The 24,763-nt window shown below is 43.3% G+C and overlaps 1 protein-coding gene across 1 annotated transcript in view; it reads left to right on the top strand.

Moving 5' to 3' along the window:
• Positions 1–432: 432 nt before the first annotated feature.
• Positions 433–24,763, top strand: part of AMOT (angiomotin) — a gene marked incomplete at both ends in the record, with an annotated part of 43,135 nt that continues 18,804 nt past the window's right edge. The window contains 5 exons of the mRNA XM_084258595.1: positions 433–1,304; positions 8,105–8,609; positions 12,898–13,042; positions 13,884–13,976; positions 19,060–19,205. Coding sequence (XP_084114721.1) covers positions 433–1,304; positions 8,105–8,609; positions 12,898–13,042; positions 13,884–13,976; positions 19,060–19,205 — 1,761 coding nt within the window. The remainder of the gene's footprint in view (positions 1,305–8,104; positions 8,610–12,897; positions 13,043–13,883; positions 13,977–19,059; positions 19,206–24,763) is intronic.

Raw genomic sequence — 24,763 nt, 5'->3', positions numbered from 1 at the left:
ACATTTGGATTTTTCATTTAAATTGAATATAGAGAGGTGACTCTTGTAAGTAAGGACCTAGGAAAATTCCTCTCTCTGGTCATTCTGAATGACTGCTCCTGATTTTCCCCATTCCTCTTAGGAGTTAAGTCAAGATTGACTATTAAATTCATGCTAAAAAGTGAAAGAGGAAATAGCTTTTATGACTACAAATTTCTCATCATATCAGTGTTAGACCCAGGAGTTTCCAATAATGAATCTATCAATTCTTGAGTCAATTCTCTACTTCTCTGCAATGGAATCCTCGCCCCCAAATATCCATTTTTCTCCCCCTTTAGGGGACTGATTAATCCATCAACTGGGTGTTAAGATTCCTGTTTCCCCTCCCCAGGTCAAGGGCAGCCCAGGTGCCCAATTTCTCTCTCTCTTCACAAGGCACCGCCAGCAATAGAGATGAGAAATTCTGAAGAACAGCCAAGTGGAGGAACCACGGTATTGCAGCGTCTGCTACAAGAGCAGCTTCGCTATGGCAATCCCAGTGAGAATCGCAACCTGCTTGCCATACACCAGCAAGCCACAGGGAACGGCCCTCCTTTTCCCAGTGGCAGTGGGAACCCTGGCCCTCAGAGTGATGTGCTGAGTCCCCAAGACCACCACCAACAGCTTGTGGCTCATGCTGCTCGGCAAGAACCCCAGGGGCAGGAAATCCAGTCAGAAAACATCATCATGGAGAAGCAGCTTTCTCCTCGGATGCAGAACAATGAAGAACTCCCAACCTATGAAGAAGCCAAGGTCCAGTCCCAGTACTTCCGGGGACAACAGCATGCCAGTGTTGGCGCTGCCTTCTACGTCACGGGAGTCACCAACCAGAAGATGAGAACTGAGGGACGCCCATCAGTTCAGCGCCTTAATCCTGGGAAGATGCACCAGGACGAAGGACTCAGAGACCTTAAGCAAGGACATGTCCGCTCCTTGAGTGAACGCCTGATGCAGATGTCACTGGCCACCAGTGGGGTTAAGGCGCATCCGCCGGTTACCAGCGCTCCCCTCTCCCCACCACAGCCCAATGACCTCTACAAGAATCCCACGAGTTCCAGTGAATTCTACAAGGCTCAAGGGCCACCTCCCAGCCAGCATAGCCTGAAGGGCATGGAACACCGAGGCCCCCCACCAGAGTATCCCTTCAAGGGCATGCCACCCCAGTCTGTAGTGTGCAAGCCCCAAGAGCCAGGGCTCTTCTATAGTGAGCATCGTCTGAACCAGCCAGGGAGAACAGAGGGGCAACTGATGAGGTATCAGCATCCCCCTGAGTATGGAGCAGCCAGGTAAGAGAGTTCCCTTTCTGTCATTTCCTGACCTCATCCCCAGGCAGCTTCTGCTGTGTTGGGACTCTTAAGGGAAGGAATGGGTAGGCATTCGGTATAACAAACTCTGAAATGCATGGTTGGGCCCAGGCTTAGTAAATTTCCCGCCAACCTAAATTTCCAACCTCTTCAGCCATAATTAGCACCATGTTAACATTCCCTTGACTTTTTTGGCTGAACGTGGCCTCAGCTATCTAGTAGATCAGCAGTAGTACAAGTCTTGATTTTAGCAGCTATTCATTGTCCTGTCTCCTCGGATAGTGAAGGGTCAGTGTTCGTCTTCTATTATGTGTTAAGACCTTCCTTGAGGAGCAGAAGCAAATGATGTTGGACTTTAGTCTGGAACATCCTATCATACCCATTTATTCCCTTCTATGCAACTGCCATCACTTATTTTTGCTATGAATATTTTTGTAGAAATACTGTGATTCTTTCTGACACTGAACAAATACCCAGCTACTATTGTGTGTGTGGTGGTGGGGGGTGAGGAAGTATGTATGTGGAGGGTCAGAACATTATTTGCCTTGTATGTTCTTGCAGTTCATGGAGTTTGGGTTGCTTCATTTTTCTGTTGTATATATGTGAGTTTATATATGTGAGTTGTATATATGTTTGTGAGTTTCCTGTGTAATTTTTCTAAACATCTAAGTTAAATTCATATCATATCATATCATATATCAAAGTTTTGGCCAGATGTTAAAATGCAGAATGAAAAGTATTCCTGTGATTTCTGTACCACTTGCCATTAATTCAGGAAGAGTGTGCCATATATTCATTTCTTCTTAATTATACTTCTTAGTGATTCAGGGTTCATTCTCTTGTTGCTGTATTAACCAGCCTTAGGATTCTGTGATTGTATTTGTTCTGTTGTTACTATTGTGCCGAGTCTCTGCTCAGAAGTATTTCAGCATCTGGGGCCTCCCCTGGTGGCGCAGCGGTTGATTGCTGGGCTGTGAAGCTGCCCGCAGCCTCTGTAGTGCCGGTTCCATCTCCGGCCACCTGCGAGGGTTCCACATGGTGCACAGACCTGTCCTGCCGCGCCCGCTGCTCCCCTCAGCGGTGTACTTCGGTCCTTCTGCCTGTTCTGCTTCCTGCTCTGGCTCTGGTGAATTCTCTCGCCCTCGTGTGCTTCTGACTGTACCCAGTGCTTGTATAAATAAATAAATAAATCTTAAAAAAAAAAAGAAGTAATTCAGCATCTGTCATAATGATGGCAGTTATCTGTGATATTTCTGTCCTATTACCATGGGGAATTATGAAATTATGGATGGCAAAGAGGTTTGAAATTCCTGGACCTATGCTGGTCTTTTTCCATATTGGTGCCCAGACTTACGATCTCTTTGATATCCAAATCTGTGCCTCCTCTCCTGTCCCTGTCTCACTCATTTGGGAAAGAGCCTGTTGGTTTGAAGTTCATTGGGTGACACAGGAGAGAAGGCAGTCTGTGGGCGGAGTAGGGTGAAGGTAAGAGAATACACCTGGTATTTCCTGGTATTTTATCCCCCCCCACCCCCACCCCAGGTCCTGTTTTTCAGCCAGAGGCAATTCACTTTGGGCTCCACCCCTAACTTTGCCAGTTTAGGACTTTTTTCCTCAACCCAGGTTGATTTCCTAACCCTTTTCAACCTCCACTCAGCAGCTTTCAAAGGGCTCCTGCTTAAGTTCTGATAAGTGACTTGGAACAGGAAATGGGGTGACAGGGCCCTTCCGGTTTAAAAGAGAGCAAGAACCCGATTCCCATCTGCCCAATGAAACGGAAGACCCAGGGAGGGGTTGGTTTTTGGACTGCTTAGCTTAGTGGAAACCTGTCCAAGCCAACAAAATATCAATGAAGCTGGCAATTTTTTTTTCCCTCTTTCCATCAGTATGGAAGAGTCTGAGGGACTCCCTCCCACATGTGGATGGGCTAATGTCTGTTGTCTTGTGGGAGAGGAGTGTGTCGGCTAGGGTGTGGAGCAGAATCCAAAGCCCCGCTCAGCACATGGCCCGCCTTCCCAGGAAAGCTATTTTCAGAACTCATTCACCAGTATTGTTTGTGATCTGAAATGACTCCCACAGTGTTTGAAGCTAGATGGAAAAGCCTTTTGATCTGCCTAAATAAATAATAAGGAGCCCAGAGAGGGATTTTTTTCCTTCCCATACTGATTACACTATCAGAGACATTTAGCTGCATATATTTTACAAGAAGATATTTGCATTTTTTCCTTCCTCTTAAGTAATCTGTGGATCGTTCTCTCGTTCTCTCTCCAGAACGTAGAGCCCGTGCTGATACCCTCTCTCGAGCAGCATTTTATTTTTTATTTTTATTTATTTATGCCTACAAGAGCTGGGGTGTAGGCCAGAGGTGCAGGGGGTGAAAGGATTCACCAGAGACAGAGCGGGGAGCAGAACAGGCAGACTGACTGAAATACACTGCTGAGGGGAGCAGCGGGCGAGTCAGGAGAGGTCTGCTGCGCCATGTGCGTCACCTCCCTGGCCGGAGATTGAACTTCTGTTGCCGATAGCATCACAGTGCTGAGCCTTAACTTCTTGCGCCACCAGGGAGGCCCCTGGAGAAGTATTTTAACAAACAGTTTTGCTTGGGCTTTTTTTTCCTCTATAGGAGAGGAACAGGGTGCTTGGTGTTCAATGAATAAGCAAAATGACACTAATCAGAAGATACTGTGTGAAGTTTGGGTCTGCATCAAATTCTGGCAATAATTTTTTTGTTGGACCCTTGAATGAGGGAGTGGCACTTATTGACAAATTACTGGCAAGGGGAGGTAGTTGAACTGCTTTTCAGAATTATACTGCTTTTAAGTAGCGATATTTTTTTTCCTTCTTTATTTCCTTTAACCAACGAGGTGGACAGTTTGTGAGTACCTTTCCAACTAACTCCTGCTGGCATCAAACAATCAGAAGACTAAATTCTTAGTTCTTAATCCATAAATTGTAGATCAGGATGCAAAGCAAACTCTTTGAACAAATTGCTCTTCAAAATAAAAAAAAATACCTGTTTGCTTTTAAAGGTACAGTGAAATGCTAGAGAGTTGCTGTTAAAATGAACAAAATGGTATAAACAATCTTTTTATTACATCATCTTCCCTATGCCCTCCTCTCCAATTAAAAAAAAATAAATATCCTGAATGCTCCGAACTCCAGATGGGAAGCAAGGCCAAGGCATCTGAAGAATTAAAAATGTTGTGAATCTTTGTCTTTCTAAATGCTGAGCCTTTTCTGCATCTTGGGTTTATGCATTTATTAACTGCTTTTAAAAATGTAATCATTTCTGTTTATAAAGCAGCCACCTCCTTTCAATTGTTGAAATCATGCCCAGATCTGAGGTTTCTTGAAATCCTTGTTTAGTGGAATCTAAGGGTGACCTAACTCTGTAGCTCAGAGCAGAGCTGGTTGTGCAAGAGAAACAATCAGGAATTTGCAGCCTTCTCCAGGACTCAGATTCACCATCTCAGAACCTGGGAAAAGCACAGTTTCTGTGTGGAGAATAAGTTGAATTCCAGGCTCTTGGTGGCACCTGCTCTGGTGAGTGTGCGTGTGTGGACTTGCACACGTGTGGGACAGGATGGAGTGTGTGGGTGGGTGGGGAGGGCGGGGTCTCCCAGTCAGTGAGGTGGCTGCGTGGAAGGTGCTGTGTCAGCTCGAAGGACGGCAGGCTTTTGCTTTCTCTTTGTGTCCACACAAGCTGTCTCTTGGCTGGAGCTGCCTGGTTTGGGGGCGGGGGAGAATGCTGATTTTGGTCGTTGGCCTCTGTCCCGCATGTCTGCCATGTCCCCTTTTCTGCAGAGTACCCGGGGCCCAGTTTGTCTTAGGAAGGGGCAGGATGAAGGAAGGGAAGGGGCAGAGAGGCAGTTCGGGGTTTCCATGAGATCATGTGATTCTATTGTCTGCAGGAGGCTTCTTGTTCCCTGCTAATGTGTGAGTAGGCAGCTTTTCGGCTGCTGTACAGTGGGAGGCCTTAGGGATTGTGCTGCCCTGCCAGCTGCCACCTTTATTATTACTCTTACTGTATTGTTATTTAACCTTGAGTGTATTTTTGCCTATCTCTGACAGCCCCTCGTTTGTCCCCCACCCTTGTCATTCCTCAGCGCCCTTCTTTTAGCGGGAACTATGCAGGATTAATACTGTCCCCCTTTTCTCCTTCTGGTGAGTGAATGCTGAAGCCCAGAGGAGTTGATTGGCTGGAGGACTTTCTCTCCTTTTCGAACTGCTCAGGCCTTGCTTTGCGTTTGCCAACCTGCCAGGGACACACGGTCTTGGTTTTCCCAACGTCGCGGTGCATTGAAATCTGTTCCTTTTCCAGCCTGGGAAACCCGGGGCGGGCAGTGGTCATTCTCCATTTACCTCTAGGCAGAGCCCAGAGTGATGACCAAGGCCACTGCCCTCTTGGGCTGATCCAACCGAGTCCTTCTGGTGACCTCGGGGTCTCCTCTTTCTGGAAGCCCTTGGGAGGCTGTGTGCTGTCCGGGGCATGGAGGAGACTCTCAGTCCCCAGGCAGGGAGGAAGGCCAGTGGCTAACTCTGTTTCGGAGAGATGCCTGGGTCACTGGTGGGGCTGAGGCCGGCTACGGGGAGGAACCCCAGGCCAGAGCTGAGTATTTAGTCTTTAAAGGACTATCTTTGGGTTTCCAAATCCTGCCAAAAGGAAGATGGTTAATATGGTCATTTTTTTCCCCTTAAAATTTAAAAATTGGTTTGGAGAACATGAAATTTAAGTCCTTTTTTTCCTGCCATGGATCTCCAAACGCCCCAGCAGATCCCAGGGCAGTATATTTTAACTTCAGGGGTATATAAAAATCATGATAACTCTTACTCAAAAAGGAGGAAGGTACATGGTCAGTTTTACCTCTGAGGAAACTGAAGATTCATAGTATGGAAAATGGGGAAAGACTACTCTCAGTAAGTTTGTACACACAGCTCCCAGACTTAATTGGATGAGTGCTTTAAGTTCTAGGAAGGAAAGGTTTATGTGTGGTAGAAACTTTCCAGTTTAACCATGAGAACTATGTAAATTCTCTCCACAAGCAGTTCGCATGCCCTCATTAATATTCAGCAATTATTTATAGTGACACGTGTATGAAATTGCGAGATTGTGGGATGAACAATCAATGGAGCCGAGAGACAGATCTAAGGCTTAAGCAGGTTTGAGGGCTCCGGGGAATATCTGGGTTATTGGTATCCATGAGCAAATGTTTGGAATGATTTTGAAACCACAGAAAGCTTCAATCGTGAGATTCTCTTATAGGGATAGATAAATGAAATCTAATGATAACTGGAGTGTGTGTAGGAAGAATGTGTAATGCCAGTTAAAAGCTAATTGCTCCTGGTGATTTGCCCCAGTTTCACTATGAATTTTATACAATTTAGTGAAAATATTAAATGGATAGCCCCTAATTAAAGTCACTAACAGGGTCAAGCTATCTCTTTGGGAGGTAGATAAGAGGACGTTTGTAATTCCTACTGAGCTCAAAAATGAGAAGCGCGCAGTATTTTTGTAATTCCTTTCTGACCCCAGGAATGAAACAAGCTCATGCAGATTAGGTAATTTGAGCAAGGTTACACAGTTAGTAAGTAGTAGAAAAGGTCTCCAAACTCTGTTGGGCTGCAGATCTCATGCTCTTAGCCATCTGTCTTCCCGGGATTGAGAAATACCAACTGTACTACAAGCATCCCCAGGATGTGGGAGTATATGAGGTTAGTTGGGCTTGGGCTGGGGGTGAAAATGCTTTTTGTCTTCTGGGTACACTGATTGATACTTTTGGTAGTGATGATGGTAGAAGTAATCGATTTGATTCCTATGCTCTAGTTATTCCCTTAACGACTAATAGTCTGGTATTAGGTACAGAAATGGGAGAGCCGCTTTAAGTATTGTGCCAAAGTTGTGTTTCTGGGACTTTCTATAAGCGGTAGGCTGGAAATCTGAACATTGATGCATGGAAATCAATGCATTGTGGTGGTGGAAGGAGCCCGGAAAAGGGGACTCTGGAAACAAGGCCTCCCCCCGCATTAGCTCTAACTCGCTCTATATTATTTGGCACTCACTTCTCCGGTCAGAACCCGGTTTCCCTCTCTGTCCAGTGACAGAGTTGGACTAAATTATTTCCTTAAGGCCTTCTCAGTCCTTCCACTTTGTGATTCGGTAGATTAGATAAAGTATGATACTGTTGCCTATTATTCTCTACAAATCTTGGTATCCTTCCTACTAATAGGCATCATTAAATTATTAATAACTGTAATCAACAATAATTATTTGCTGTCTCTAATGTAATAAGCATGTACATAGCCTCAGGTAATGTTTATGAATAGATAAATTATCAAAGGGAATTGCAGATTGCAAGATGAGGGGTGATTTTGATTGTGGTTTGTGGTTGTCTTCTGGGTAAATGGCATGTATTTTCTAAATTTGACTCTGTATGCTGGACCATATATAGGATGTCAGAAAAAGTCTGTTTAAAATAAAAAGGTGAAAATTATCTTGTAGGACAATCAGTTATAATGCTCGGACTTGAACAAACGGTGAATAGGCATAGATCATTTCGACTTTCACAAGGCAAGCTTTGCGGTCATCTGGTTCGCTCCCCATGGGATCACACCTCTGTCTGTTGGGCCGTCACAGAAGGTCAGAGACCCTGTAATGTAGCCCTGCCTGCTCCTCATTTTGAGGGTGTCCTGGGGGCACCAGAAATCTCCTCAAGTTCTTGTTTGCGTCTCCCCCAGGGCCAACCCAGAAGGCTTAACCTGAGCATGTCTTTCTTGTTTTACAGGCCACCTCAAGACCTCTCTTTGCCACTGTCGGCTAGGAATTCTCAGCCTCACAGCCCTACGCCTTCTCTCACTTCTGGGGGTTCCATGCCCTTGTTGCAGTCTCCACCGTCCACTAGATTGTCTCCTGCCCAACACGCCCTGGTCCCAAACCAAGGAGACCACTCAGCTCACCTGCCCAGGCCGCAGCAGCACTTCCTTCCCGGTCAGGCTCACCAGGGCGATCACTACCGTCTCACCCAGCCCGGCCTCAGCCAGCAGCAGCAGCACCACCACCACCATCACCATCAGCAGCAGCCGCCGCAGCAGCCGCCGCCGCAGCAACCGGGAGAAGCCTATTCAGTGATGCCTCGGGCTCAGCAGTCTGCTTCTTACCCACCCATGCCTGCAGACCCCTTCGCCATTGTCTCCAGAGCGCAGCAGATGGTTGAGATCCTCTCAGATGAGAACCGCAACTTGCGGCAGGAGTTGGAAGGGTGTTATGAGAAGGTGGCAAGACTGCAGAAGGTAAGACCTCCATAGGGAGACAGTAGGGACTCCTTTAAATCTTCTTTGTTAAATATTCATGTAAAAGTTCCCACCTGTCATTGCCTGCATGACTGATGGGCAGGTTTTCGGGATTTTTCTATATGAAGGTTGAACTGTGAAAAAAACCTCCCGCCTGTCTTTCCAGAAGTACCAATTTACATTAATGTGAGGAGGGAAAAAACATTTATATGCTTTTCCCAGACACCCTGGCCCAATTAAGAAAACTTAATTGAGTGTTTTACCATCCCAAAGGCAGAAACACTTCTTCATAAGGTCAAGAACACTGATGATGTCTGTGTAGGTGAAGAACTACCAGCATTTTATTTATTTTTTAAAGATTTATTTATTTATTTATACAAGAACCGGGGTACAGGCCAGATGCGCGGGAGGGGGAGAGGATTCACCAGAGACAGAGTGGGGAACAGAACAAGCAGACTGACGAAATACACTGCTGGGGGGAGCAGCGGGCAAGACAGGAGAGGTCTGCCGCTCCATGTGGGACCCTCGCTGGCCGGCCGGGAGCAAACTCCTGCTGCAGAGGTTGTGGACAGCTTCACAGCGCTGCGCTCAACTGCCTGTGCCATTAGGGGAGGGCCCAGCATTTTATTTTTAAATGCATTTTTGATGATGCATTTTCTTCTTTTTTTAAAAGATTTATTCTATGTATTTATGAATACAAGAGCTGGGGTGCAGGCCAGAGGTGCGGGGGGTGAGATGATTCACCAGAGATAGAGCGGGGAACAGAACAGGCAGACTGACTGAAATACACTGCTGAGAGGACCAGCGGGTGAGACGGGAGAGGTCTGCTGTGCCTTGTAGGTCAGCTCCCTGGACTGGGATCGATCTTGTACTGCAGTGCCTGCCTATAGCTTCATAGTGCCTGGACTTTACCCCTTGCGCCACCAGAGAGGCCCACTACCAGCATTTTAAGATTTTTCTCTTGAGTATCTTTTCCCCAATACTGAACTGGAATCATAAATACATAGCCACAGTTGCTAGAAAAATCTCACCACTGAAGATAGATCTACCCAACCCTGTCTTGTTCGGCAAAGGACTTAGAGTACTTTCCTGGTGGGAGTTCTCAGAATAACTCTTTTTTAACATCCAGGCCTTTCCCCCTTTCAACTTTGGTCCTTCCCTGCAGCTGAAATTCAACATCTGCTCTCTTTCTCTGGTGTGTGTGGGGGGCAGGAGGGGCTTAGCACCACAGCTGGGTGACAGGTGACAGCCCTAGGCTGAGGAACTCGAAAAAGGAGTGTATGTTCCAGTGTATGTTCCGAGTTCACATTCTTCCCTGGGCCCCTCCTGTCTTTTGCAGCTGGAACTTTAGCTCTCTAGCGCCCTGAGCTAGGAACCTTAGCTTTTGGCTTCCAGTGGCTATTGGTGAATAGGGTTATGCCTTTGGCAGCCTCTTTGCAGCTTTTGTCATTGTGGAGCTCATGTGGTTTGATCTCCCTACAATGTGAACTGTTCAGGGAGGTGAGGTTGAAGGTGGGGGAGGGAGGGGAGGTTGCCTTTTATTGTTCAGCAGCTCTGTCCTTAGGAGACACCCGGGAGTGGAAATTTCAGGGGCCTGAATGAAGCTGAGAATTTATAAACACCAGACCTAGTTCTAAAGGAGAGAGGAGGGCTAAGTGTTTTTATGTAGCTAAAAATCTCCCTCCCACCCCCACCCCCCATGTTTCCAAATCTGTATGGGAGTTGTTGGGGTCCAGTGCAAACTGTTTTTCCCTGGCTTTACCCTCAATTCTTAATTTTCTCCTTCCTCTCATTTTAACTTCAATGACCCACCCCCTGCATGTAGGTACAAGGAAGGAAATATACACATCAGAAGCACACAGACTAGGTTTGGCCGATTACCTATAACAATTGGCCCCTCTGCCCCAAGTCTCCGTTCAGGGTGGCCCCGGCCCCTCTTTCATGCAGTAACCGAAGGATGAACCCAGATCTTTTCTAGGCCTTTTTTTGCCAAGGGAATCATGGTGAATTTTCTTTCTGAGGGTAGGGTGAGTCACGGGAGGAGGAGCAGTATGGGACGTGCATGTTGTTTGTTCCTCAGGATGGGGAAAGACGCCTCAAACAAGTGTAAGTGGCACAGCTTGAGTGTTGGGGGAACTGAACGCCAACCCAGTGCTGCCAACCCAGTAGAGTTGAAGCACAGCTGGGGGAGATGTGGCAAAGGAAAGTGGGGGAGAATAAAAAAAAGTGCTGGAGCTTCGAGAAGGCGTGAGGCTGGAGGGGGAATAGTCAGAGTAAGTCTGGAAACCCACAGCCACCCTCCCTTTCCCCTACCCCCACCATTACTTAGGCAAACCAGCCAATATGGTCTCCTGTGATTTCTTTTCCTGGAAGGTCCTGTTGATGGATGTATGGCTTGCTCTTTTGGAGGGTACACGGGAGTGGGGAAAGGCTTGGGACAGGATTTGGAAACAGTACTCTGAACAACTTGAGTAAAGGGACTGCCTTCCAGGTGTGGCTTGCTGTGGATAAGGGAAAGCCTTGCCCTGGAAAGGCTGCCAGAGAAGACCCACACCGAGCCTGCTTTTTCAAATGGAAATGTTTATTTTCTCTATCCAGCACTTGAATTTCATGCGAAAGCTTTATCAGGCTCAGGCCTTGCAGATCTTGTCTTTAAATGCCATTCACCAATTTTCACCTTCTGTGCTGCTATCTTGGTGCCATCTGCAAGGAGAAAAACACCCTGGAGTCTGCTCTTTTCTGTGGTGTAAGCCTCATTTGTTTGCAGGCAGTCCTGCCTCAGGCATAATTTTGGAGCTGGGGCCAGGTGGAATCCGAGTTGTTTGGTAAATGCACCTTTCCCCCAGTCTCCCACTGGGGGCCTGGTATTTCTCTCCATAAAATATCCCGAGCTTTGTTAAAGAGAAGAGTAGAAAACTGAGCTGGAATACACAATGGTTGGAGGAGTCAAATTTAATGTGAACATTTCTTAATAAGCCACGGGGTTTATTTGTCTTATACAAATTTTATGCAAATATCTCTGCTATTATCACATGTACAAGGAAGCTGTACTGGTTGCAGAAAGACTCTGGAGTCTGATTTCTTGTTTTCTTCCTGATTTGGGCCGACACAAGGGCAAGACCCTTTCTCTTGGAGGTTTTATCCTTTCCTTTTTCCCATTTTGCGAGATTTGCAGGGGTGTCATAAAACACTACGCTGGTCATGAATTCTGTTCAAAAATCCATATTGGTTTCCTTCTGACTATGGGATGAAGTTCAGATGCCTGGCATTATAGCCCTTTTATGATCTGATTCCAGTCTATCTTTGCAGCCAGGTCGTACCAGCTTCCCTCTGTGTACCCCACAGTGTCCAGCCAAGCCAGACTACTGGTCATTCTGGGAATGCATTAGCTCACTCAGAATAGAACACCCTTCCCCTCACCTCTGCTCATTGAAATCTGACCCAGCGATCAGGATCTGACTGTAAATGCAACCTCCTCCCTGAAATTGTTCCCTGCTCCCCTCACCCCCAACCAGAAATAACTTCTTCCTCCCCTACACTTGATAGCACTACTCATACTTTTCAGAGTAATGTATCTTTCCCTATATTCTTTTACTTGATTAGATTGAAATCTCCTTGAGGGCAGCAATAATGTGTTTTCATGTTTATATTCCCCACAGTACTTTTAAAGAGTTCTTGTAAATAGGGGGGCCCTTAGTAAATGTTTGCTAAATTGAACTGAACTCCCACATGAGGCAGAGACTTAGCGAGTCTAGGCTTCATCTCTGCCACTGATTTGATCTCAGAAAAGGTAATGTAAACTTTCTGCTACAATGGGGAGAGGGATTCTTGAGTAGACAGATATCATTAGGGTGAATGGAAATAAACCTGTGAGAGCCCTTTGAATGCTTTGAAATAACATTAGCCATGTACTACATATATTAATAGTTTCAAAATTAAGAAAATTCTTATTCATAAATGGAAATCATTAATAATTGTATTTATGACTTTTATTCTTTTTTACCACTTTCTCTGAAAGTAGAATCTGTAATTTTTTTAATCTGAGGAAAGCTCATGACCCCATGAATTATTGAGCTTAAGGTTGAGATTCTTTGAATTTAAGGTGAAACTTAGTAATCCTTCAGGAACATTTCTCACCTGTCTGTGGTATGCTTGCCTCCTGGCCACCTGTAAAGCCCCAGGAGAACTGTCAGTAAGGATTTGTATTTATGGTTTCCAATCCAATCATCTTTCCAGTCTAGCTCATCTCATTGCCATTGTCTTCCTTTTTTTCCCTTTTTTAATTCAGGTGGAGACAGAAATCCAGCGTGTCTCGGAGGCGTACGAGAACCTTGTGAAGTCATCATCCAAAAGAGAGGCCCTGGAGAAAGCCATGAGAAACAAGCTTGAAGGCGAGATTCGCAGGATGCATGATTTCAACAGGGATCTCAGAGGTGAGGGAATCACCTCTGATGTTCCTTCTGAGACATCAGCCAGCATGGCTTAGGAAGGGGCTGAGGAGCAGACAGTAAGGCTCCGAAGCCTGCTCAGCCCACTAGTATGGTCAGCAAATTGCAGGGCATCTGTTCTGTGCCTATAGGAGTACTTGGTCCCAAACATGTAGACTCGAAGCAGGGATGGGCTGATGCCTTGATCAGTCAGTATCCTCCCGGGAATCTGGGACCCGCCAGGTCTGCCCCTGCAATCCTTGCTGCCTCTATTCCTTTATTGGCTTTGCAGAGGCCTGTGTCTGGGCTGTGCAAGCTCCATTGTTCCTAGGACTCCCTCCTTATATTTTTATTTTAACATGATAATGTTGAAGATGGCGACAAGTAACATCTTTAACACCTTCAAAACTGATGACTTTGACGATTCGTTTTTCTGTCTTTGGGGTTAGACTATTCTATCTATAAAAGGAGGAAACGTAAATAGATGCTACCCATGGTTCTCTCCCAGCTTTGACATTACATGATTTTAAAGGCTTTATAATAACTTTGATGCTCTTTTTCCATAGCAAATGAAAGATAAATTTATATATATACATTCAGGGACAGATTCCTTTATTGAAATTGAGAATTCTGCACCTAGATTTTGCAGTGATGGGTGAACTCATTCCTTCACTACCAGGTAGTATTGTTGTGGGACTTCACATTTGCAAACCCCTCTCCATGTCATCCATTCTTGTGTAACAAGAACAAACAGGCTTGTTTTGCCCAAGATCTGTGTTTAGACGGCAAACAGCATGTGCTTGGGAGTTTGTATTGAGGCCCTGTTGATTGTCTCCAAATTCCACAGAGCGTCTAGAGACTGCCAACAAGCAGCTTGCAGAGAAGGAATACGAGGGGTCAGAAGATACCAGAAAAACCATCTCCCAGCTCTTTGCAAAAAGTAAGTCCTAAAGCTTCAGCAGCAGGTGTACATGTGTGCATGGGAGTGAGCTCTGTGAACAGGCTGCCCAGTTGTATTAAGTCTACTCAAACAGTCAGGGCAGTGTGAATGTATTCTAGGGATTCTTTTTCCTGTTTGGGCTTGAAGTTGGGGGGGTTGTTCTGTTTTTTTCCTCTTAGGCCAAGAAGGATGCTGGGCCACAACACCTGCTCACATCAACATGGCTTCTTCTGTATTAAGCCAGAGAAGCCCCTTGAAAGACCTACTTTCATCATGGCTAGCAGAAGAAAGGCCTTAGTAAATGTGGGGTCCCTCCATGTTGTAGGAATTTATTGCTGAAGGCTCCATGGTGCTGACTCTGGGAGAGACTGGATTAACATGCAGATTGATGATTAGAGTTTGGAATCCCTCAGCTGCACCTGGGGCTCCCCTAGTTAAATACCCTGTGTGATATCATAGCATCACACTGACAGGCTGCAACCGGTGCTAGCGGGGGAGCACTGCTATGGCCTGAACAAGTGACTCTGGCTGTGAAGCTGGATGGTGGGGGGAGGGCAATGCCAAGTCTTCCTTTGTCTGGAAATACTGCTAAGACCGTGACAATGAATTAATCCTCTTCTTTATCGGTCCCTAATGGACTCCACCCAGCTAGACAATGCCTCATTCTTTCCAATTGCCACAATAAAACCAGCAATAAAAACTACAGTGGATTGAGTCCCTATGAAGACTGAGTTGGGGTGGGGAGGGGAAACAGATGAAACACCCTTACTTCTGCAGATGCCCAAAGTTGGTATCCTCTACCCGCAGCCTCTGTCAGGGTGGCTCCCAGCTGGAGTAGTGCCTGATGGGGACTTGTCAGGCCCATCTTTGCAGGGCCTCCTCATGACCCTTTCAAGTCATTCCATGCAGCTTCCAGTCAGCTTTTACAAGTGTTTTTGACTTTCCATTATAATATTCCCCTCCCTTCCTGGGTTGCTCTGTTGTGCGCTGGCTTCAGAACTGGGGCTTTTTTTTCTTCCTCCTTTCCCTGAGCTCCTGTTCCTTTGTCAGTATGTTTTAGAAGAAGGAATGTCGTTTTTCTGGTGTCATCAATGCCTAGTGTAAATTGTTGTGAAGTTGCTTTTGTGGTGTCACGGTTACCCAGGAAGCTAGTTCCCTGGTGAAAAGAGGGTGGCAGCCACCCAGAATAAAACAGAACAAAATAAAACAGAAAATGTATGGATTTTTGCCTTGGATCTGCTAATTCTCACTCCTATCTGTGTGGAGTTGGTATTTCAGGTGTTCTGTGAGTTATGCTGTTGGTTTATAAAATGTGGTCATTTAGTAGATCAAATTGCATTTACAGCAGGGTGAAAGACTGTTAAAATTGTTCCAGAAGGGGAAAGTGGACTAAGGCTAGAGGGCAAGAAAGAGGGCATGGGCTGTGGTCCCTTGACTTCCTTGGCCTTTGAATATCCTCTGGACACTGTGAGGTTGGAATTGTGGTAGGAGCCAAGAAAGCCCTCTAGAAAAACTTCCTTGGGGAATGTATTCCAGCTATCCTAGAAAGGCCAAACCACCTCCACCCTGGGACAAGGTAGTTTGGGGGCAGTGCAAAGAGTTTAAAACAACCTGTCTTTTTAAGTACACTGGCACCATTACTTTTTTTTTTACCAATTGAGGGATCTTGTGCAGGCTACCTGAGTCTCGATTTTCTCAAATGCAAAATGGAGAAGAGAATTATATCTCCCTTGTATGTTGTTCTGACGATTAAGTTAGGACAATAGTTGGTATGCACTATGTATTCGACAATTGTTCATTTATTTCCATGGTACATCTAACCAGATACAGAGTGGGAAGAAAGGCGAGGCTGCCCTATTAAAATTTTCTCCTATACGCTTAAGTATAAAGGTATTGAGAGGAAAGACATTCTACCCCAATATGAGAATCAAGACTGCTCACTTGAGTTTCTGCTGTGAGGCCTGTCCTAGTTAAAAGGAGAGGGCATGGGGCATTTCTACATGTGTCATGGTCATCTAGGTATAATGCAGTGCTGTCTTCAGAAACAGAATTGCTATTTTTATAGACCAAGCAAGTCATCTTTTCATTCTGAACACTAGTATTACTGTACACAATCTGACGATCATCATTCTCTCTTTATGCAGTAAACTCCTTTGGTTTTTTATTGTGCTGTCTAGTACTTCTTCTCTTTAAATAAGTCCATTATCTCATTTATTTCTTTGAAAAATTGAGAAATTAAATAAGGTGATGATTTTCACCTCTACTTTAATCTCTAGCATCTCTTGATTCTTTCTTAGGTTTTCTATCTCTGCTTAGATCACCTGTCTGTTCTTATATATGGCTTGTTTTTTCCATTAGAAACCTTAGAATATTAATCACAGTTTTAAATTCACAATCAAATTGTTTTAGCCGCCCTGCCATATTTGGTTTTGGTTCTGTTGCTTGCTGTGTCTCTTCAAACTGTATTTTTTTACCTTTTATTAGGCTTTGTCATTTTCCATTGTAAGGCAGACGTGATAGAGTGGGTAGAAGAACAACTATGAGTAGGCCTTCACTAAAATGGTGGTAAGAAGGGACGTGTTCTATAGTCCTATGAGTAGATCTCACTCTTTCAGTAACTGAACTTCACAAATAACTTTGAGATTTTTTTTTATACCTTCATTGATGCAGAGGGGCTGGAGTTGAGTATCTCACTTCCCCTAGATCAGTTAGGATTTGGTCCAACCCCAATAATTTAGATCCTTGTAAAACAGTTTCTCTAGAGAGTGGTGTTTTTAAGAACAGAATGCTCTAGTATTTTAAAAAATGGTTCCATTTCCCCTCTCTCTGCCAGAAGCACAAAGGGATTTTTCTCCAACATATTCTGCAAGAACTAGGTTGAATTCCTAAAGGTAAAACAAAAGTGTGGGGGTCCCACTATGTCCCGTTTCCCAGGAGTTTTTAGTTCTTAGACTTTCCACACTGAGCTGCCAGTAATTCATCAATTGCAGTTCAGGATTTCCTACTCTTGTACAGGTTTCTGCACATGTTTCTTTCCCCCCAAATTATGATTCTCTGTATTTGCCTGTCTCTCCAATCTTGGGGGCAGTGGTTTGCCCTGTGACCTCATTTCTCTACGAGATCTAACAAGAGTTGTTGATTTTTCGCTTTTCAGCTATTTAATTGTTGTTAGGATCGAGTGGCAACTTTTAATCTCCTTACATGCCCACCAAAAATGGAAGTCCTATTTTATGTCTATGGAGTTAAATACCTGGTGGGGGATGGGTTAACTGATGTGTTCAGGTCAACAACAACTCAAGTCAGGGCAAGGACTGGAATCACAGTCCTGTTACAACTGCTCCAGACAGATCCAGACCTGTGATATTCACCCATCCTTGCATGCCTGAGGTAAATGCCATTGTATTTTGTATGTTATCTCTTCTGATAAAAATTTTGGGAGATTATATATTACCAGGAAAAAAAAAACATTTTAGCTGGGTATTCAATTTTATCTGGATAGACATTTCAAAAAACTTTTAGGATTATTTTACTCTTCTCTATCATTGTGGTTTTTTGCCATTGTTCAATGTAACTACCTTTATTTATCCGCCAGCTTTTTTTCTTGCTGAATTGCCTAAGTAGTTTCTCTCCTCAGTTTTTATTGTATGTGTACTGCTTTTGAATTTGTTACAAGGGAACTAGTAGGATTGACTTCTTCAGGGTTCTGTGTAATAAACATAGGCACCTAAAACTAGGACCAAACAATGGAATCTTTAAGCAGTCATTGCAAAGGAATAAAAATTACCTCATTGAAATTTAGTGACCATCACTTCAAGTGGAACATTCAGATCTTCTGATCAGCTGAGGAATGGAACAAGGTACAGTCATTATAAGAGTGCAGATTGAGATAAGAATAGTATGTGGACCAAAGTGTAAAGACTGTTTGGAGACCACATATAAGTCTGTAGTAACTTACTGAAATGTTGATTTGTGATATCATCATTCTATTCTCTGGGAAATTATAGGTATGGCTACTGTCCCACACTGATGCTTTCTTTCTCAAACCTTCTGTCTATCTACATATGTATATTGAGTTCTCATTATATAGGTGCTGCTTAACTGAATTTTCTGTAAAATGCAAGCCAGAAAGACCATTACTTGCTCACTAAGAGTTCTTCCAGACTAAGGTCATAGATTATGCCTAGCAATATACACGTACATCTGTATTTGTGTTTAGATACATTTACATGTGTAATATATATATAAGTACACAAAAATATCAAATGACCCTTTTAAAAAATATCCTAAGCTTTTAATAGGCTTGACATTTCTAACTCAGCAGAAAAGGAAATTCTCAAGTAGAAGATGTTTTTCAGGTAAAATTACTGTTTGTATTCCTCTCATCCTGATGTTTTCCCTCTAGCCCTTATCTGTTCTTTCCTGTGCTCCTCCTGCATCCAACCTACCCTGCAGGAGAGGAGCAGGGAAAAGCATAACATGAATTCAGGTTTTACCACATACTCTCTTGAGTTCGCAAGAGAAGCAGATTGTGAGATTAAGTGAGTTATGCTAGATTATGTGGGTCAGATTTTTCCTGCAGAGGACATGTTTAATAGATTTGATCTTAGTCAGAAAATAACCTTCATGAGTAAAGTGTTTTACTTTTTATTCATGTTTCTGAGATTTTTAAGGAGTACCATTTCAAACTCTATTTAATAGACTGTCATTAGGAAACAATGGGAAAACTTTTGGGAGACTCTGTTGCCCTTTTGCCAATATAGGCTTGTTTGAACAAATAAAATTGAGGTGACAATCCTACCTGCTCTTCTGGGGCATGTGTGTGTTCTCCTTCATGTGATACTTATCCATAACACTTTGTATCTATTTTGTCATCACTTCTTGTACAACCATTGTTAAGTGACTTTTCTAAAATCATACAATAAGTTAGTGGCAGAACTGGTGATAAGAGTCCAGATCGCGGAGATCCTGGTTCTTTTAACTGTATGTAGAACCCTAGAATATCTAGTCATGGGCATGGTTGCCTGTCCACTTAGGCGCGGTTTTGGGCCAGCTGCAGAAGTACTGATACTTCATGTCCTAACAGATAAAGAAAGCCAGAGGGAGAAGGAGAAACTGGAAGCAGAGCTGGCCACTGCCCGTTCTACTAACGAGGACCAAAGGCGACACATTGAAATCAGAGACCAGGCTTTGAGCAACGCCCAGGCCAAGGTGGTGAAGTTGGAGGAAGAGGTATGTATGATTTCTTCAGGTAGCAGATGGGGTCGAGGGTAGAAGAGTTGAGAAATGCAGGGCACTGGGGGTACACCATTTTGGTGAACTGGCAACTAGCTGCATAATCCTTCAGTAGGAAGGTAGCATCTGCAACTTCTGCTTAAAGCTGTGGTGATGTCAATAGACTTTGATATCTTTTCTCTTCTCTGTAAGTTTCTTCCTCTTGTTCCAGAATAAAAAGTCACCAAGGTCAAGAAACAACTTCTACTTGCTTTTCCATATAAGTTAACCAGCTCTCACCTCGTTCTTACTATGTACCTAGCCCAACCTTAAGTGTGTATCAGATTTTTTTTTTCAATTCCTGCTTTTACAGGGCTTCACAGTCCTATGTTTATTTTGGAATGACTAGAAAATGATTCCATATACTCTAACAGTCTTGAAACCACAATGTCTTCCTATGCTCAGTGAAAATTTGGTCCTTTCTTGGGTAAAAATAAATGATCTTGATGACTATGCCTCTTGTTTTGGATTTACCTTGCTGATTGGTTTCAGAATACAAACATCTAGTCTCAAACAAAATGGGACTCATCGAGAGTTTATAGTTAATGGCAAACCAAGAACTGTGCCCTGTCTCTTAGTGACTAGGTTCTGGAATGTAGGTATATGCCGGGGTAAAGTTGCAAGTGATTTGGTTATTTGTTTGCAAGAATGGAGCCTTCTCTTGACAAATGCAAGTGCCCCCAAACTACTGAGCATTATGATTAATATGTATCTGATTAGTCTTGATGCAGACTTTACTCAATTGCAACACCAAACTGTGTTCATGTGAAATAGAGGGAACTTTGTTGCTGGCCTGTCATTAATTTTGGATGTCAATTGTCATTGTACTGGAGTATTTCTAACTCTGACATGTTTTGTGCTTCAGGGAATGGGTGTACTTCAGCAAAAACTGATGCTGAAGTATAACTTGGTAAAGAAAACTTCATGTCACTGACTTCTATTCTAAATTTGAATTATTTCAAGAGAAAAAAATAGCCTCCATTATAACAAAAGCTTTCTAAACTTGAGATCCTCATCCCCCCTCCAAGTGCTTAATGACCAAGACCTCAGCATTCTGGCTGTTGTACATGCTGTGTCTTTCCTGCTTCATTTATTGGGTTTCATCTCCTTCGTAAGAATCATTCTAGTTGTGAGAGATCTCCCAACCTCCTGCTGTCCTCGGCTTTCTTTTTTGGGTATTAAAATGCTTGTCGGATCTGGGTTGTGGGTTTATACAAGATAATGTCATCTAACCTATGTTGTCCTTTAACTTGATTTGCTTACTTGTTCAATTTCGGGTTGTATAAATTCAGGTTAACGCCCTGCTTCATCCCATGTCTACATTAGAAATATTGTTAGATTGCTTTATTGAAAATGAAGATTACTTGTATTTTCCTGGTTTCTAGGACTAAGGAGCTTAAATGCCCTTTATAGCCTTTTGCTGTACCTCATATATTCCCTTATACCCCCTTTTTGCAAGGAAATCGCAGAGGAAATTACAGGATGAGCATCAGACTGTATTCTTTCAAAGCAAGGAAAATGGAGAGACCCACTGAGAAGTAGCTCTCTGGTCACATGGCAACTCTTCTTAGAGCCAGGAATAAAACTGGAATCTCATGACTCTTCATTCCCTAGATTCTGCTGCCTGTCTCCGTGTCTGAATCATCCTTTGGTTCAACTCCCAAAAAGAAAATGTGGGCGGGTGTTCAGATTTAGTAAATGCTGCATCATTTAATTAGAAAGAAATAGCTCTTCCTATTGGGCTCCTTTATTTCATCAGACTATGAAGACCTTGTCCAGTCTGCTTTGAGATTGGGGTGCATGGACAGTCCCACTGCCCTCCAGGGAGGTGCTCATCCAGTTGGAGATAAGTGGGGGGCAATGTTTCTGCAGTCGTCTTGCTGTACACTCTCTAAGGGCTCAATGGTTACTAATTGTTAATCATGAAAATAATAGATATAGATGGAGAAGATGTTAATCTACAGTTCCTCCTGGCAGCCTTCACTGAAACAATTGCCTGAAGTACATATATTTCTGGCTTCAGACTTCTGAGAATTTTCTGGGCATTTGTTCCAGAGATTTTTAGTTTTTGTCCAGAGCTCTGCCCCCAACTATGTATGATACACAATTTAAAAAATATTGTAAATACTGAGCTAGGATTAAATGATGGCATCTAGTGATAAGATACCGCAAATGAGCTCATCAATTATTGTTAATGTTTTTAGACCACGTCCAGCTTGTACTTTTGCATGGAAGCTAATGTTGGGAAATTCTGAGTTGCTGTAGCTAACGGAGGTGAATGTTTGATAGGGAGAGCTGGCTATCAAACCTGTGGAATCCTAGAGGCCTTGTAATGTCTTCCAGATTTTCATGCAAGGTCACCTCTGGCACATACAGACTCTTGAAACCATGTCACCCCCGGGCTGAGTCTTACTTCCCTTTTTGTTTCAGCAGCATATTAGTGCTGGATTTTTTCTGGCTCTATGATATTCAAAGGAAAATGTTTGTTGCCCTTATCATCAAATATAGGAGTTGATCATTGAAACTGAACTTTTCTTCTGTGACTCAGCCCCCATTAGGGCCTTGTCTTTCTGGGTAAAATTCTTCAAGTATGGAAAATTTGAAGATTTTTAAGGTGAGCAGGTAGCTTCATAACTCATCTAGTAAGGAGTCTTCTTGGTGATTCCTTCGCAAAATTAGTCACCAATTTTAAATCAAGAAGGATATTCATGAATAAAAAATGTATCCCTTTATCTGTTGGAGGTGATTCAAATAAGGTCATGTTTGAAATTAAAAGGAAATGAATGCTAGGTGACCTGCATATGTCTCCTATAAACAAATAACTTAGTGTGGCTTACAAATGGAGCTGTGAATTTTCCTTAGAAGTTCTTCCCAGGAAATCCTCTCTAGTCTACTTAGCAAATGAGTATTAGGGAAACTTCCTCAAATAAAGCCTTTTGTCCTTAGCCTACTAAGTGCAAGGTCACTCAGTTAACTCTTTCATATTGTATCAAATTAGTCAGGGAAAGATTATGACTATTTTAATGGACTGAGGACCCTTGTATGCATTTATATCTTTCTACAAAGTCCTCATTGAGATTTTTTTCTCTGAAGTCCATTCCATCTTTCTAATGCCAGTAAGTCTTGCCTATGACACACATTCACTCTGCTTTAAGCTCTATACAAAAATGATGCCTCAGGCCTATAGAGAACTTTCTCCCGTAATCACAACTTCCTTCCTCTTTCAAGTTTAGCACAGATTCTCTTGCAGACCCTGCTCTGCCCACATGCAGGCAGCTATCTTGCTGGGTAGGAGATAACACACTAAAGATCAAACCTGTTTTCTTAGTGAATCACTGTGACCCAGGTCTTGCCAGCAATCTGCAGCATCTGCCTCAGGCAACTGGTTGAGGTAAATGTTGCCTTTCCACCCTTGCCCTTGTCTTTCGGGACACGTAGGTTCTATTGAAGTGGAGACTCATTAAAATCCAAGTCAAAAGAACTCTGTGTTCTACAGCAACCATGGTATTCTCCCATTCAAAGAGAAGTCCCCCTGCCCCCCACTAATTTGACCTCACTGGAGAATTTCGACAGATGCCTGGCATATCCACTCACAAGGCTCAAGGCAGCCTGGCTTCTGGCTGGCTGCTGTCTTATGATGATCCAGAGCTGAGCCACCGCTTGGGTAATTGTTTCAGGGATGGTGGGAAAAAGGCTCTGGCAACATCAAAGAGCGAAGATGCTGCGGGTGGGCTGCTTGCTGTGCAGAGTACACAGGAAGGGGCAGAGCGGAATGTGGGAGGGCTGGCAGAAAGAGCCAGTAAGCCTTGTTCTTTGGCTTTAGGCTAGAACGACAGCCACAGAAATTCAAGGAAAAGGGGCCCAAGTTTTAACCTGTTCTGAACTGCAGTGACTGGTGATGATTTAGACATTGCAGTGATGGTGGCAATACAGTTTCCAGAGTTCTCTTGCCACTCCACTCAGTTCTCCAAAATTGGATTCATATTTTCACTCCATTTCCATCACTGTTCATCATAGTTCTTATATTCTCTTATTTCTAGATCCCTTGCTATTTTTTTGATTTGGCTTTTTGAGATGCATAATTTTCTGCTATCATACCCACCTACACAGTACCATAACTAACCTCTTCCTTTCCCAATATTAGAGGCCTAGGTATAGACTTTTACTATCTAATCCAAAGTAATCTTAAAAAAATAGGATTTGTTGGTGTAGGTAAAACTCACACAATGGATATGATGAATTGTAAATATGAATGGAAGATTTGACGGTATGAATTATGTACACACATAAGAGTATTGATAGGAATACAGATATACTAAATATCCACCCAGAAATTTTCCAGAGTGTTCTGTTGATGAATTGTTGACCTATCTGAAGAGCATTTCATTTACGGATGACATACCCCATATTTATGACAGAATTATTTTTCTTGCAGTAGGTGTTGCTTCAGCCAATATGCTAAGACATTGTCTCCATCCCAAATGGAGATGGAGTGACCCCTCAGAGTTCAGTTTTCTCATTTTTCTTGATTTTTTGCTCTTGAAATTTCCAAATTGGAAGTCTTAAAAATTTTTCTTTTGACTCCTTTACAGCATGAGCTCTACTCCCTTAGTAGCAAGTTTCTAGAGGTGGTTTTCTACTCTTCAATTCTTTTAATATCCACCAGTGGACCACAACCTCTTGGCAATGGACAGAGGTAGCTTACTAATACCAGGGTAGTGTTACTGAATTGCTTCAGAGGGAACTCTTACTTGGAGCCAGGGGCTCCCGGGGAGGCTAAATCAAATCAAACAGAAGTCACTGAAGGCTCATGGAGCAATATATACTAGTTGTATGAAGGAGAAGAGCAAAGAAAGTACACTTTCACTGTGACATTTGTGATACAGTGTGTTTGGAAGTTGTAGACAACAGAAGGGAAAAGAAAATCAGACAGAATGAAGGATGTTTTCTGTGGCACTGGACTAAGTTTTTTTTTAATAATGTTTTATTGATTTACCATCGGTTTATGATATTATGTGAGTTTAAGGAGTATAGCCACAACCCTCAATGTCTGTGTATACCTGACTGCACCCACCACCGAAGTTCTAGTGCCATTCACATGATCACATTCACTCCTTCTACCCTTTCCTCCTCCCATTTTTTCCCTCCCTCTGTGTTAACCACATTTTTTTCACACAATCTAAGAGGTATTTTTGATATGTTATGTTATTTTGTTTCCTTTGGTTATTTCTATTCCACTTATGATAGAAACCATTTGGTAACTTTCTTTCATTTTCTGACTCATTTTGCTTAGCCTGATCACTTCAGGTTCCATCTATATTTTCAGAAAAGACATGATTTCATCTTTTTTTAAGTAGCTGGAAGGTGTTCCATTATTTACATATACCACAAGTTCTTTATCTAGTCATCTATTGATGGGCCTTTAGGTTGTTTCCATGTTGGACTAAAAGTTTTGTATTATTTTCAATGTCCTTTTAGCCAATGGTGGTATGTATGTGTTGAGGTTCACCCAGCTA

Source organism: Talpa europaea, assembly GCF_964194135.1.
Source record: "Talpa europaea genome assembly, chromosome: X".
NCBI classification, from domain to species: Eukaryota; Metazoa; Chordata; class Mammalia; order Eulipotyphla; family Talpidae; genus Talpa; species Talpa europaea.
This window is presented reverse-complemented; position numbering and strand designations above follow the sequence as displayed.